This window comes from Propithecus coquereli, unplaced genomic scaffold, assembly GCF_000956105.1.
Source record: "Propithecus coquereli isolate 6110/MARCELLA unplaced genomic scaffold, Pcoq_1.0 Scaffold81, whole genome shotgun sequence".
In the NCBI taxonomy this organism is placed as follows: domain Eukaryota; kingdom Metazoa; phylum Chordata; class Mammalia; order Primates; family Indriidae; genus Propithecus; species Propithecus coquereli.
In genome coordinates this window covers 5,083,866-5,098,429 of record NW_012154285.1, presented here as the reverse complement: position 1 = coordinate 5,098,429, position 14,564 = coordinate 5,083,866, and the positions used below count along the sequence as shown (strand labels likewise).

The following is a 14,564-nucleotide window of genomic DNA, read 5'->3' as shown; positions in this document are numbered from 1 at the left end:
CGGGGTCTCGCTCTTGTTCAGGCTGGTCTCGAACTCCTGACCTTGAGTGATCCACCCGCTTCGGCCTCCCAGAGTGCTAGGATTACAGGCGTGAGCCACCGCGCCCGGCCTCAGAACTTTTTTTAAGAGACAGGGTCTCACTCTGTCATCCCAGCTGGAGGGTAGTGGCATGATCATAGCTCACTGCAACCTCAAATTCCTGGGCTCAAGCGATCCTGCCTTAGCCTCCCAAGTAGCTGGGACTACAGGTGCACATCACTACACCCAGCTTGTTTTTTTAATTTTAATTTTTTAGAGGTAGGGTCTCACTATGTTGCCCAGGCTGGTCTCGAACTCCTGGCCTCAAGCAATCCTCCCACTTTGGCCTCCCGAAATGGTGGGATTCAAGGTGTAAAAATGTTTCAGAACTACTGAAGTGATAACTGCACAACATTGTGAATGTCTTAAATGCCACTGAATTGTTTGCTTTAAAGTGGTTAATTTTATGCTATGTGAATTCACCTCAATAAAAAAAAGAAAACTGCAGACTTGGAGAACGAAGTCCATGCCCCCTGGTGAGGCTCTCCCAGTCACTGGGACGCAACAGCCCCTCTTTCCTCTGGGCCTTGGCAGGTGTCCTCCCCCTCGTTAGCCTGCCTTGCCCCCTCCCCTGTGGTCTTGTCAGACCAGCAGAAGGAGCTCCTCCCCGGCGGAGGCCTTATTCCCCTCTGTGCTGACCTCTGATTGCACAGGGGAGTGATTCTTTCCGGGTCATCTTTCTTATGAGGTTGGGAGCCCCCCGAGAGCTGGCACTGGACCTCATTTGTCTCTGTGTCCCGTGCCTAGCATGTGCTGGGCGCTCAGTGAGTGCTTGCTGAACGGCGAACACATGGAAGGGGCCTGGACCTCATAATCCAGTTCCGAGCTGGACAGCTCCTTAGCCCCTGTCTGCCCCTCCCTGCTCCAGCTGCCCCGATTGAAACCCTGCAGGAACTTCCCTGGGCTCTTGGGGTCAACATTTACATATTTACTGCACCCTCCCTCCACCTTCCTTGCCCTGCTATCTGGAAGCTTCTTTTGGGCCCAGTTCTCTCTTGCCAGGCATGTGTTTGCCCCTCTACCCTCTCTCAGCCAGGCCAGCACCTCTCGGTGTGTAGCCACATCTTCCAGGAAGCCTTTCCTGACCCACTGCCTGGGCCAAGTGTCCCTCCGTTAGGGGCATGCCTCGCAGCCCCTCAGTTGCACTGAATATATTAATATATCGTCGGTGTTTTGACCAGCATCTGCCTCTCAAGGATGACGGGGCCGTGAGGGTTTTGTTCATTGCTGCACTCCCACCCTCTGCTCCCAGCACAGGCCTGAGAAACCACTGTGTCCGAGAAGTGTTTCTGGAATAATGAATGCCTACTCCAGACCTCCAGGGTCACCTTCTCCCAAGAACCTGCAGCTGAGACCTGGGGAGCCAAAAGGGGGGACTGATTCAGGACTAGAACATTCCAAGTCTGGAACAGAATAACCCATGGCAGGTACAGAGTTTGACACCAGCTGCCTCCCCCTCCGTGGGTGCAGGATATGGGTGCAGCGGGTAGACGGAGGATGAGGAAGGTGATTAGGTTTGGGTGAGTCTACCAGTAAAGGTCGTGCACAGGCCCCAGGTGGGGGAGCAAGGGAGGAGGATGTAGATAAACCCCCCGGCCTTGGGGAGTGGGGCTTGCAAGGAGGAGAGAGGAAGTGTGGGGAGGCAGAAGGGAGAGGTGCAAAGCTGGAAGAGAAGGAGCCAGCAGCAAGGCTCCTAAAGGGGCTGTCCCTACAGGCTGGACAGTGTGTCTTTGCAGACACACGAGACTTCGTGTGTCCATCCCAGAGCCCGATGCCTGCCTGCTGGGGCTGGTACTGGGCACATAGAATCAGGGCTGTCAAGGTGGCCACAGTGTGACAGCCAGCTGGTCTCTGTCCCAGGGCTTCTGCTTTCCCTCCTGGAGCCAGACACCCTCCTGGATGGGGTCTCAGTGAGTGGGTGATTCCCAGAGTCTCCAAGGTTAGGCCTGAGGACTCTACATGCTGGCTCCTTCTTCCTGGGTCAGGACCCAAATTCAAGGCCATAAAAGGAGGCCCAGTGGCTCCTAAGCAAAATGCCACCCTGAGGAGTCAGGAAGAACTTTCTGAGGCATGTGAGTGGGAGCCTCTGCCCCAGCCCTGGAGCCGCCCACATGGCAAATGTGAGACACGCTGAGCCGTCTGCCCTGGAGACTGCAGGTCCCGCCAGGTGGGAATCCCGTCTTAGGGACCTCGGCTGCATGTCCCACCCCTGGCTCCTGCCTGGTCCTTCCCTGGGTTCCTCTCCCCTGACACGCTCTGAAAGCAGGATTCCAGAGGGGGCAGCATGCTCCTCAGAGAGGGACACCTCCACCCCATGGTAACATGGGACCTGGCTTGGAATATGCGAGGTCACCTGGCCTGGTGTGTGACCAAGGCCCAGAGGCCAGTGGCTATGGGCTAGGGATGGCCCCTGCCTGTGTCCAGCTCTGTCCCGCCGGGCCCTGCCTCAGGCTCTCTGGGTCCCTTTCAGTCAGCGGTCCGTTCGCCTTACCACGGTCGCCAGGCTGGGAATGTGTTTGACCGAGTTCTCGACCTCCTCTTCGGTCACCTCGACCAGGGTGCAGTTCTCATCCTCCGACGGCAACGGCTCCGCCCCGTGCCTCGTGACCCAGGGGTGCAGCTTCAACGAATGACAGGAGGGGTGAGGGACGGGCACAGAGGCCCCTGGAAGGCCCTGCCAGCGAGCGGAGCCAGGAGGGCATGCGAGCGGCAGAGGCTGTGCTCAGGCATGCAAGAGAGCTGCGAGCCAGGCAGAGGGCAGGGGTGGGTGAGACGGGAGGAAATGTGGAGCAGATGGAGAAACAGAGAATGGGAGGGGCTGAGAGGCTGAGATGTATCTAAGACCAATTCTCCATCTGGCCCCAGGTCTTGGCAGAAGTGACCGGAATTTGGCATCTGTTTGCCCGGCTGCCTGAGGAGCACCCATCACTCCTCAGGAACTTCCCCGGACGCCTGAAGGCTCAGCTCAGAGCAGGCGGCTGTCTCCCCATTTCACAGAATGGGAAACATAGGCCTGGGGAAGAACAGTGAGACCAGCTGGAAGGATACAATCAAGAGAGGACCCAGACAGGGGTCTGCCCCGACTCTGTACCCCTGGGGTCCAAGCCCTAATCTGTGACTTTTCAGGCAGCCCTCTCTTAAGACACCTTCAAATGCCAGTTAGGTAGGTGCTCAAGAGGTCCCAGGGAAAATTTCTGGATTTGTAAAAGGGCCAGATGTGTGCTTGTGGCATTAGCAGGCATGTGGGAGTGTCCAGGGGTCTCCTAATAGTGCTTTCTGCAACAAGGCAGCTGGCTTGGGAGGTCAAATTGCTCATTAACTTCCTCCTGCCCTCACTGCGCTTTCTCAAAGGGACTGGCCCTTTGGAAAGGATCTGAGGTCTGGCAGCAGAGCGTGGAGCACACAGGGGCCCCAGTTCAGCCCACAGGGGTGGACACATCGGCCCACGCGAATCAGAGCAAGCGCAGGCTGTCTCGCTGGCTGGTCACAGATCCCATTCCCACAATTGCAGTGATCATGATGCCCAAATCCTCCTCCCCCGCCCTTGCCAGCCCCCAGCAGCCCAGAGGCCCCAGGTCATGGGAGAGCAGCAGTGCCGAGGGGAGTGTGGCGCCGTGGACGTGGGAGTGGTGCCTGGCTGAGGCAACGTGGAGCCAAACACTGTCCAGCATGGACGGAGGCCGAGCTGAGGGGCCAACTCAGTGGAGCCAGCAGTAGGTACCTTGATTTCTGGCACCATGATCCTCGACTCAGGGTTCTTGTCCAACATTCGGGTGATCAGGTCCTTCAAGTCCTCAGCTATGTCTGGCCTGGGGGTGGGAGACATGTCAGGCGTGGAGACAGATGCGCAGGACTGCCCAGAACTTGGAGCGGAAGGTGAGGCAGAATAGAAGGATGATACTCACTGGTCTGGAAACTCCAGCGCCTGACTCTTGATCTTACTGTGCAAACACATGATGCGCTCATCCATGAATGGGCACTGCAGTGAGAGAGACCGGGGATAGGTGGTGGTCAATGGCTGCAGCATCTGCCCTTCAACGGCCACCTGTGCTGCGCCGCTCCATGCAGGCTACAGCAGAGATCAACAGCTGTGGCCCAGTCCGGGGAAGGAGCAGTCCCCCACCTCAAGTTCTAGAAGGACCAGGAATATCCTTCTAGAAGGGCTAGCGCTCTTCCCAACCATACTGCAGGCCCCCTCTGGAGCTGTGCATCAGTTTACCTGCACACGCCTGCCAGGTGAACAATACCACCACCAAGAACAACACAAAAGACGCTGTAGCAGCAGCAGTGATGTGCCAGGCCTTGGCCCGGACCATGCCCTGTACTGAAGTTTTTTGTGACCATTTCATTCACTGTTCCCTCTGCTGGGAATGTTCTTCCCACCAATATCTGCATGACTTGTTCTCTCCCATCACTCAGGTGTCTGACCACAGTTCACCTTCTCAGGGAGGGCCTCCCCTGAGCCCCTAAAACAGACCCTCGTCCCACCACTGCCATGTTACTTCCCACATAGCACATGTCCCAGACATCATAGTACATATGTGCTTGTTTATTTTTAACTCCTCCACTGGCACCTCAGCTCTAAGAAGGCAGGAGTTTTTGTCTGTCTTGCTCACTGCGGACTCCCCAGTGTCTAGGAACATTCCTGGCACAAAGTCAGGGCTCAATAAATATCTGTTGAATTAATGAATACTTGAATTATTTCTTTCAGTCCTCTCAGAAGCCATTAAAAATAATGAGTATTATTCACATCTTACATAAGAGAAAAACAGAAGTTTAAAGAAGTGACATGTCCCAGGAAGTGCAAAGTGGGACTTAAGTCCAGACTGGGATGATTCCAAAGCCCATTCTTTGCACCACCTCCCGGGTGACAGACAATGCTCTCACCCAGCAGAGGGCCTGACCCAAGAGGAGTTCAGTTATATGTGCTGGAAAAAACAATTTTTATGTGGGGTGCTGAAAATGCTGGAAAAGGTGGCAGAAAGTTATCTGGTCCACTCCCGTCCAAGGAAAATTATTTCATTAAGCGTGGTGACTTGAGACAAAAGTGTGGCTTGCACAGGTGTATCCACTTGACAGAACTCATTATGAATAAAACACTTACACTGGCCGGGCGCGGTGGCTCACGCCTGTAATCCTAGCACTCTGGGAGGCAGAGGCGGGTGGATCGCTCAAGGTCAGGAGTTCGAGACCAGCCTGAGCAAGAGCGAGACCCCCGTCTCTACTAAAAAATGGAAAGAAATGATCTGGACAACTAAAAATATATATGTATAAAAAAATTAGCCGGGCATGGTGGTGCATGCCTGTAGTCCCAGCTACTCGGGAGGCTGAGGCAGGAGGATCACTTGAGCCCAGAAGTTTGAGTTGCTGTGAGCTAGGCTGACGCCACGGCACTCTAGCCCGGGCAACAGAGCAAGACTCTGTCTCAAAAAAAAAAAAACAAAACACTTACATATGCATTATATGCAAGTTTCCTCCAAGGGAAAAAAAAATCAGAAACAAATATTGAGCTCTAGCTAATGACTGCATTCTAAAGCATTTGGAAGGAAGAGCAGAGATCCTGGCAACTTACTGTGAAATGTACTAAAAAATCAGGTGGATCGAGGGATGAGGGATGTACAGACGTGTGATAAAGCAAGTAGAGGAAAGTGTTAATGGCAGAATCCAGGTGGGGGGTATGTGGGTGTTTACTGTACAATTCTTTGAACTTTGCTGCATGATTGAAAAATTTTCCAATCAAATGTTGGGGCCAGGCCTGGTGGCTCACACCTGTAATCCCAGCATTCTGGGAGGCTGAAGTGGGAAGATCACTTGAGCTCAGGAGTTCAAGACAAGCCTGAGCAAGAGCGAGACCCCCGTCTCTACTGAAACAGAAAAACTTTCCAGGCATCATGGCACACGCCTGTAGTCTCAGCTACTTGGGAGGCAGAGGCAATAGGATCCCATGAGCCCAGGAGTTTAAGGTTGCTGTGAGCTATAATGACTACAATGATGCCACTGCACTCTACCCAGGGTGACAGGGCAAGACTCTGTCTAAGAACAAACAAACAAACAAACACAAATGTTAGAGGGAGATAGTAATAAACTCCTTTCTGTCTTCATGGGACCAGTTTCTGAAACTTTCCTCAATAGGAGCACAAGCTCAGAAAATGGAAAAATCCATGCTTTTATTGCTCACATTAATCAAACTGAACTTCAGAGTGAAAAAGAGAAGCCTCTATCAATAATAACAAAACAACAACAAAAAAGACAAAATAGCTCTTCCTAAATCAATAACATCAAATAGATTTTAATTTCCATTCCAATTCTATCCCTCTGACAATAGCTTCTGGGAACACTCTGGTGAAATGAACATTGAAGCCGTAGGTATTAGGCTCAGGGGTGGGGGGACGGCACAGGTGTTGCCCTTGCCCTGCATCCATCAGCTACTGACAAACTCTAGAGCCTCTGCCAATCCCTCTGTTTGAACAGATCATTTTTTCACAAGTACGATTCTCGTATACAGACATGTACATTTAAGAAGCCATCCTTTCTCACACTCTCATCTAGCGGTGGAAACAAAATAACTTTTAAATGAATACGGACTGTCTCCCCGCAGGGGTGACTATCAGCCAGGGGGGCACCCAGCAGCACCCAGGAGACAGGACACCCCACCCCGTTACCTGGCCGAAGACAAAGCAGTACAGCGTCACACCCATGGCCCAAACATCCAAGGCCTGCAAGGGAAAGAGAGCTCAGTGTGAGGGGACAAAGAACGGTGACGGGTGCTGCCACTGCTTCTGCCTGTCCAGCACCCAACCCTCCAGCATTCCTTGGGGAACAACCCCTCCTTGACTTTCAGTCCGCAGCGTCGTCGTCAAGGTGCGGCAGATCCAGCGCCTCAGGGATGGGCACGTGACCCAGGCCTGGCCAATGACAGCACCACTTGCCCCAGCCATAGTGATTGGTTCAAGGACGGGCACATGACCCCCGCTACACCAATCAGAGCCAAACCCCAGGGTTTTGGTGGGAGCTGTGCAGGAGGAGGACCGCTCTGGCTGCTGAGGGTGGCAAATGACAGTGAGTAGCCTGGAGCTGTTGGTGCCTGACCCACCAATGGAGGCAACCAATTCAGGAAAATAGAACTGAAAGATAGATAGCGATGGTTTCTATCTGAGTCCCTGGATCTAGCCAGGCCTGAAGCCAAACACAGCCCACTCCTCAGCTCTTTCCCAGTGGATTCACTATTTTAAGCCCCTTCGAGTTGGATTTTTGCCACTTATAACCCAAAGGACCTTAACACAGGCAGAAGCCAGCGGCCCAGGCAGGCCCAGACCTACCTTCCCGGAGAAGATCTTGCGGGTCTCCGAGAGCGACTCAGGCGCCATGAAGGCAGGCGTGCCCACGGTGTTAGAGAGGAGGGCGTCGCTGCCCTTGAACTCATTGCTCACACCGAAGTCCGCAATCTTGATGTGCCCGTCCTCTCCGACCAGGAGGTTGGAAGGTTTGATGTCCCGGTGGATGATCTTCTGGTAGTGTACTGGGAGAGAGTGGGGAGGGAAACCCCATGAGGGTCTCCACGTGGCCACATGGCCCGGAGACACAGGCATGGCGTCCTCTGGTGCCTCATCTCCCATGGCCCCAGGCCTTGCGTAACTTCCCCTCCCCAAACCTGCTGGGCACCCACATGATCTGAAAATAAGAGGAAAAGAGTACCTTCAAGAAAGAACTCCTTAACACTATTCTCAAAAATGAAGCATGAAACGCTGACTGCCAAAAGCAATTCATAATCGCCTGTTATTTATTAAGTCACAGGTGACAATGCACAGAAAGTTTTTGTTGAGCCTGGAGCCTTGAGACTGGTGACAGGCAAACAGAGTTTCACTTACCAACAGCCAGTGCTCAAGGTGTTTACCAAACCAACAATGACCAGAGTGTGTTGATTTGAAGTGTGAACCACAAAGCAGAATTAGGGACTTTGCTAACTGTCCCTGCCTGGATGTCAGCAGGACACGGCAGAGCACACTTCTGTGGTCTGGAAAACCCAACTGCCACTTCTGGGGTGATGATGATAATATCAATAAAAGCACCAGCAGCTCCCTCTGTTGAGCACCCAGTCAGGGGCCCAGCCTGGGTTAAGAGCTTCACATTTATCCCAGTTAAAATTTACAACAAGCCTATGTGATAGGCAAGCCAAAACCTTTAACAGCCAGAGGCAGAAAGGACATCTGCCAATCAGAACCACGGATGTGTATTGGCTGATCTGAGCCCTGGTGAGAGATATTTTATCCCCATTTTACAGATGAGGAAACTAAGGCTTCAGGAGGTTAAGAGGACCCTGATCTCGGGGTTGCTGGGAGGAAAAAGAGATGAGGCAAGTAGAGCCCCTAACAGGGCCCAGTACACACAGAAAGCACTGGATAAACGGTCACTATTGCCATTACTCTTCGTTTCTCCGAGGGCAGGAAGAGGGTTTCTGCTCACCAGGGGAAGGCCCCAGGATGGCTCTCTGCAGCTATCCCCGACTCTGCATTTCACACCATTCTGTTTCTCACCCACCTCCTCATGCTCCAGGAAGGAAACAAGACACTTTCCATTTCCCACCCACCATTCTTAGCTCGGAATGCTAAGACCCGCTGGGGGACAGTCTTCCCGCAGGCCCCACTTACAATACTCGATGCCTTTGATCAGATCCTGGAAGTAGAAACGGGCCTGGTCTTCGGAAAGTGGTTTGAGGGTGGGCACTTCCATCACAGGCCTGAAAGGTCAACACACGCATGAAAACGCAAACCAGACCCACCCGGCCCTTGCCCTCTCTCACGAGTAGAGCCCAGTGCCACCTCAGGCAGCTCTGCAGCTCAAGAAGCTTCTGGCATCACACTGGCTGGGAGATGGGACACTCACCCTTGGTTGACCAGCTCAAACACTGCAGGGAAGAGAAGGGTAAATTGTTACAGTGGTAAACAGGGAATCCTGCCCCCTCGAAGTCCTCCCACCTCCCAACCACATCCAGAAGCACCAAGAACCACAGAAATTAACATCAGGGCTGGGGAGAGGAAAGGTCCACTGAACGAAATCTGGCCAAGGTCTTGCTTTGCTACGTTCCCACCAGGAGGCAAAGCAGTAGAGACTCCAGCCTGGCTTTACTTCTTGTGCTCAAAATGGCCAAGGATCCACTGGCCAAAGAAAACAAGGCAGGGGAGGAAGGAGGTGGCAGGTGGAATGGCTGGCTCGTGGGCCCCTTCTCATTCCCTACTGGTACCAGGAGACTCTAGGGATATGACTGATGCTAAACTGTGTCCTCTCGTCACACCCAGGCCCTCAGGCACCTTATGCGAGAGAGTGGAAGAGTGGAATGTTCCTAACACAAAGATATGATAAAGGCCTGAAGTGATGGATACCCCAGTCACCCTGATTTGATTAATTCACATTGTGTGCCTGTATCGAAACATCACATGTACCCTATAAAGATATACAACTATTATGTACCCATAATTATTAAAAAGCAAATTAAAAAACACAAAAAAGTGTGTTTCCTATGCTGAGTATACTTGGAAAAAAAAAGTGAAAGAAGACCAAAAATTAAAAAAAAAAAAATTCAAAGAAGTAGCTATAGGGAATCTTCAAAACACTAGGAAGGTTTCGATCCAAGAAGCCACAAGAACAGGTTTCAACAACCCCTTCTGCATTCTCCAAGCTGTATGGCCGTGCCAGGATATAGACCAAGTGTTGTTAGATAACATGGTTCCAGTTATTCAACTCTTTTCATCAGGTGGGCCTCTGACGCTTTCCCATAACTCTCCATCTAAACAAGACTCAAGGTGGGGGTGGGAATCTCCTCAAAGGTCACCTTATCCTGTCCCCAAACCTTTGTGGCCCACATTCACACACAAATGCTACACACCACACCAGTTTCTTCCCAGCCCTATGTTTATGGGAAACTACTCCTCCAACCACCAAGTATTACATAAACTGTGTTCAGGCAATGCACAGGGTTTTTTTGGTTGGGGTTTTTTTTTCATTTGTACAAATCAAGATGAAATTTACATAACATAAAAGTAACCATTTTAAAGTGTATAATTCAGTGGCACTTAGCAAATTCATAATGTGCAACCACCACCACTGTGTGGTTCCACAACACTCCTATCACCCCAGAGGAAACCCTGTACCCATTAGCAGACACTTCCCATTCTTCCCTCCCTCCAGCCCCTGGACATCACCAATCTGCTTTCTGTCTCTATAGATTTGCCTATTCTGGACATTTCATATAAATAGAATTGTACAATATTCAGCCTTTTGTGTCTGTCTTCTCTGACTTAACATGTTTTTGTGGTTCATCGTGTTGTAGCATGGATCAGTGCTTCATTCTTTTTAATGGCTTAATTCCATTGTATGGACAGACCACATTTTGTTTATCCATTCATCTGTTAATGGGCATTTGGACTGTTTCTACTGTTTGGCTGTTGTCAATAGTGCTGTGGTGAACATTCATGTACAAGCATTCACGTAGTAATACAAGTATTTGTGTGAATATCTGTTTTTAATTCTTTGGGGTATATACATATCTAAGAGTGAAAATGCAGGGTCATGGAGCAGAGTTATTTAATTTTGCTCTACTGGGACAAACACAACTGGGAATGTGAAGCTGTACTTTAGGAAGTGAAAAACTGGCACAGTGGATTTCAAAATCCAGTGGAGAATGACTTTGGAGTTGTTTGTTATTCTGGAATCATCTACCCACAATGGCGTGAGTGTGTGATAGAAACTAAAGGGTTGTTTCAAGCTCTCCGAGGGCTGGAGTGACCAAGGGGAGAGGGGAAGCTCCTCATATGTAAACAAGGCTTAAAGGTTCTGATGAGAACAAGAACTTAACTTCCCCAGACCCCTCCCCGTCTTCAGGGTCATCAACCAGGGCTGGGCAAACCCAAGTTAGGGCAGATGTGCCCTTCCTTCAGGCTGTGGTTGGAAACAAATGCCATGCCCAAGGTATAGCTTCCACAGACACCGGAACACTGGCCCCCTCAGCTCCGGCCTTTCCTGCCTTGGTTATTTAAGTCTTAACTCGCAAGCTTCGGGAATTTCTGCACCTTCCTCCCACCCATCCAAGCGCCATGCATCAGTCAGCATGAGAGAAGCTGGCCTGTTGAAACAGGTCTATTCTCAGTCACCAACAGTTCTGTTGGGGCTGAGCAGTGGGTGGGAATTTTTTAACCTCTAGAAAGACAGATGGAGTTTTCTACTCTTGGAGGGTCAGGCCTGCAGTTGCAAGACCCTTCCTGATACCTAACGCACTACCCTGTCTTGGGCTGCAAAGTAAAAAATGGCCATGTCAGGATTTTCAAAACCACTGGAATCACACACCCAAAGTCGGCACGGCTCCTGTCTGCAACTCCCACCTCAAGAAGTGAAAAACTGTCCACGAAGCTGCCTGGCTCCAGCAGATTCGGAAACTCCTCCTTGAAGCGTGGGCCATGTTTTCTTTATGCTCGTTCTACTCCTCAGAGCGAAACCCTGCAATGGCTTCCTCCTCCCTCAGAGTCAAAGCCAAACTCCTACAAAGGTATAAAAAGTCTTCTGCCACCTGGTCCCCACTGTCCTGCCCAGATGTCACCTCAGGGAGACATTCTCTGAGGAGCCGCTCTATTTCCCAATTCCCTCCCCAAAACACCAATCCTGGTTCCTCTTACCCTGCTCAGGTTGTTTTTGTCTTTTTAGAGTACTGTCACTTTCAAAACCTACGGGTAATACTTAAGGGAGTGCCCTGAGGGCAGGGAGTTCTGAATTTTGATCCTGGATGAACCTAGAGTAGGGTCTGACAAATCATCCCATTTGTTAAATGAACAACCAACCTCCTCAGAAACAGCCCAGAGCCATTTGGAGTTGGGTCTGGACCCCTGAGTGAGAGAATTACACTAAGGATGACATTCTGGGCCAAAACAACTTTTTACATTTTTTGATTTCTGCTGTATTTCACCAAACTTCACTCATTTGCCTACCATGTTTATAATTTGGCCATATCTATATACCACATAAATTATTATTTATTTATTTAATGTTTTTCTTGAAAGTGACTAGATTTTTAATTTTTCTTTTTTTAAGACAGAGTCTCATTCTGTTTGCCCAGCTAGAGTGCAGTGGTGTCACAATAGCTCACTGCAACCTCAAACTCCTGGGCTCAAGCAATCCTCCTGAGTAGCTGGGACTATAGGCATACACCACAACACCTGGCTAATTTTTTCTATTTTTAGTAGAGACGGGGTCTCACTCTTGCTCAGGCTGGTCTCCAACTCCTAAGCTCAATCGATCCTCCTGCCTCGGCCTACCAGAATGCCAGGATTACAGACGTGAGCCACTGAGCCCAGCCTCAATTTTTAATTTTTTAGCCTTGTCCTAGGTGACAAATATCCATGAAATCATGAGTGGGAGGTGCTGGTTATCGTTTTTCCTATACAATGTTAAATAAAATCTAAAAAAATTTTTTAATGTTTTCTATGTACCACCTAGAATGGTACCCAGCATACAGCAGGTGGTCAACAAATATTTGCAAATGAATGCATAGGAGATCCAGATAAAGGAAGTTCCAGCAAGAACTCTTCCACCTCCTGCTTCCAACCAGGGGTGTGGCCTTCTGTAGAGCCCAGCTGGAGCCAGAAAGGGGGAGCTGTCTTTGGTGGGAGGTGCCAGAAGAAAAGGCTGTCTCTGTCCTGGGCACTGGCAGGCACCTGAGCGAGGGTGGCAGAAGGGAAGGGCTCTCTTACCCATGTACAGATGGTCCTCATTGGGGTCATCCAGCACCTATGGGCACAGCACATGGACCGGCCAGCCAGGGGGCAGGAGGATAGGAAAAAAGAGAACAGAGATGAGCAGGAAGCAGCATCCACATAGCTGCATTTGCCAACAGAGGGGCTGCATTTCACACTGCTTTTCCTAGCTGAGATGGAGGACACAGGAAAAATCCCCCTTTGGAAAATAAGCACATCCTGGCCCGATCCTGAAGGGTCTGACATACCCAGAAAGGAGGTTACGAATGGGAGGGGGCAAAATCCTCCCTGAGAAATGCCTCACACTTGAATAAGAATCCAGCCCATTTGCTAGGAGACAACAGACTGGTCTTCAGGGTGAAAATTCACGTCCTATCCGGGCTCAAGTGACTCCACCATGAAGCATCCGCATTGTCCCCTACCCCGGCAGGAAATGATGCCTCCCTGCCTGGAACTGCAACAGCTCTGTCTCTTTCTCTCCAAAGGACAGGTGCCAGGCTATATCCACCTTGGTTGCCTCGGTGATGTCCCGTACAGGGCTAGGCACATATTAGGTGCTCAGGAAACACCTGATGACTGAACAAATGATGTGCTGGCAAAGAGTCTTACTGAGTGAACAGCCCAGATGCCACAGGGCAGTGGGGAGAAGAGAGATCCACCGGGACCCAGGGCCACTCGCTAAGCAAACACCCTTGGGCTTCCTCTAAGATGGCCAACCCCAGCATCAGTGAGTCGAGATCGTGAAATTCAGCGTGACAGATTGAACTGCAGCTGCCACCTCTCTTCTTTGGGAAAAAACAAAAGCAGGATTCTTGGCTAAATTGGTCCTCCCATCTTTTCCCACATCAAATCGCCTTTCCCAGCCACCCAAGATCAACAAAACAACAGGCCCTGAGAAAGGGATGCACTCTAGGCAGAGCCAGGACAAATGGCCAAAAGTCAGACCCAGGACCTTGCCCACCTGATGGGCCCCAGGCAAGGTGGCAGCAAACCCTCCCATCTACCAAAGGCAGGGATGTACTCCTCCAAACAGAGGCCTCCAGCTCTTTGCATATACTGTTCCTCCCCCTGCAGTGCCCTTTCCTGTCTTCCCCATCCAGGCAACAACCAGGGCCCCCTCAAATACCACTTCTCCTGAGAAGCCTCTCCCAGCCCTTCAGGATGAGCTGGCTGCTCCCACTCCACACCCCCATGGCACTCTGAATGTCCAACACAATACTTTATCACACGCTATTTTTACAAGTCCTTGTCATCTAGACCTGAGGTGTTCCAAACATGACCTGGGGACTTCTGGGGGTCCCCAAGATGCTTTCAGAGAGTTTACATGGTTAAAACTATTTTCGCTTTAAAATAAAGACATTATTTTCCCTTTTCACTCACATTTTCTACTAGTATATGGGGGTTTTCTAGAAACCACAAAGCTTGTGATATCACAACAGGCTGAATGCAGAAGCAGACATGAAAATCCAGATGTTTTCTACTAAGCCAAACATTAACCAAAAAATATTCACAAGAATGGAAAACTATGCCACTCTTCTATTTTCAGAAAAAGTTGTTTCTCATAAAAATATTTATGTTAACACGTAATAACCTTATTGTTGTTTTAAAATGAAATAATAAATAGTTTTAAAAGTTCTCAGTTTTAAATTCTAATGTGGCAAATATTAATAAATATAACTCATATGAGGCCGGGCGCGGTGGCTCACGCCTGTAATCCTAGCTCTCTGGGAGGCCAAGGCGGGCGGA

At 50.4% G+C, this 14,564-nt stretch overlaps 1 protein-coding gene across 3 annotated transcripts in view; it reads right to left on the bottom strand.

Moving 5' to 3' along the window:
* The window catches only part of CAMKK2 (calcium/calmodulin-dependent protein kinase kinase 2, beta), a 49,668-nt gene that overhangs the window by 9,574 nt on the left and 25,530 nt on the right, over positions 1–14,564 (bottom strand). For 2 of the 3 annotated variants that reach the window (XM_012663459.1, XM_012663460.1), the window contains exons 7-14: positions 12,816–12,852; positions 8,962–8,983; positions 8,727–8,815; positions 7,398–7,597; positions 6,741–6,794; positions 3,984–4,057; positions 3,800–3,887; positions 2,570–2,698 (exon numbers count right to left, since the gene is read on the bottom strand). In XM_012663459.1, coding sequence (XP_012518913.1) covers positions 2,570–2,698; positions 3,800–3,887; positions 3,984–4,057; positions 6,741–6,794; positions 7,398–7,597; positions 8,727–8,815; positions 8,962–8,983; positions 12,816–12,852 — 693 coding nt within the window. The remainder of the gene's footprint in view (positions 1–2,569; positions 2,699–3,799; positions 3,888–3,983; positions 4,058–6,740; positions 6,795–7,397; positions 7,598–8,726; positions 8,816–8,961; positions 8,984–12,815; positions 12,853–14,564) is intronic. The other variant, XM_012663461.1, reaches the window with a different exon arrangement.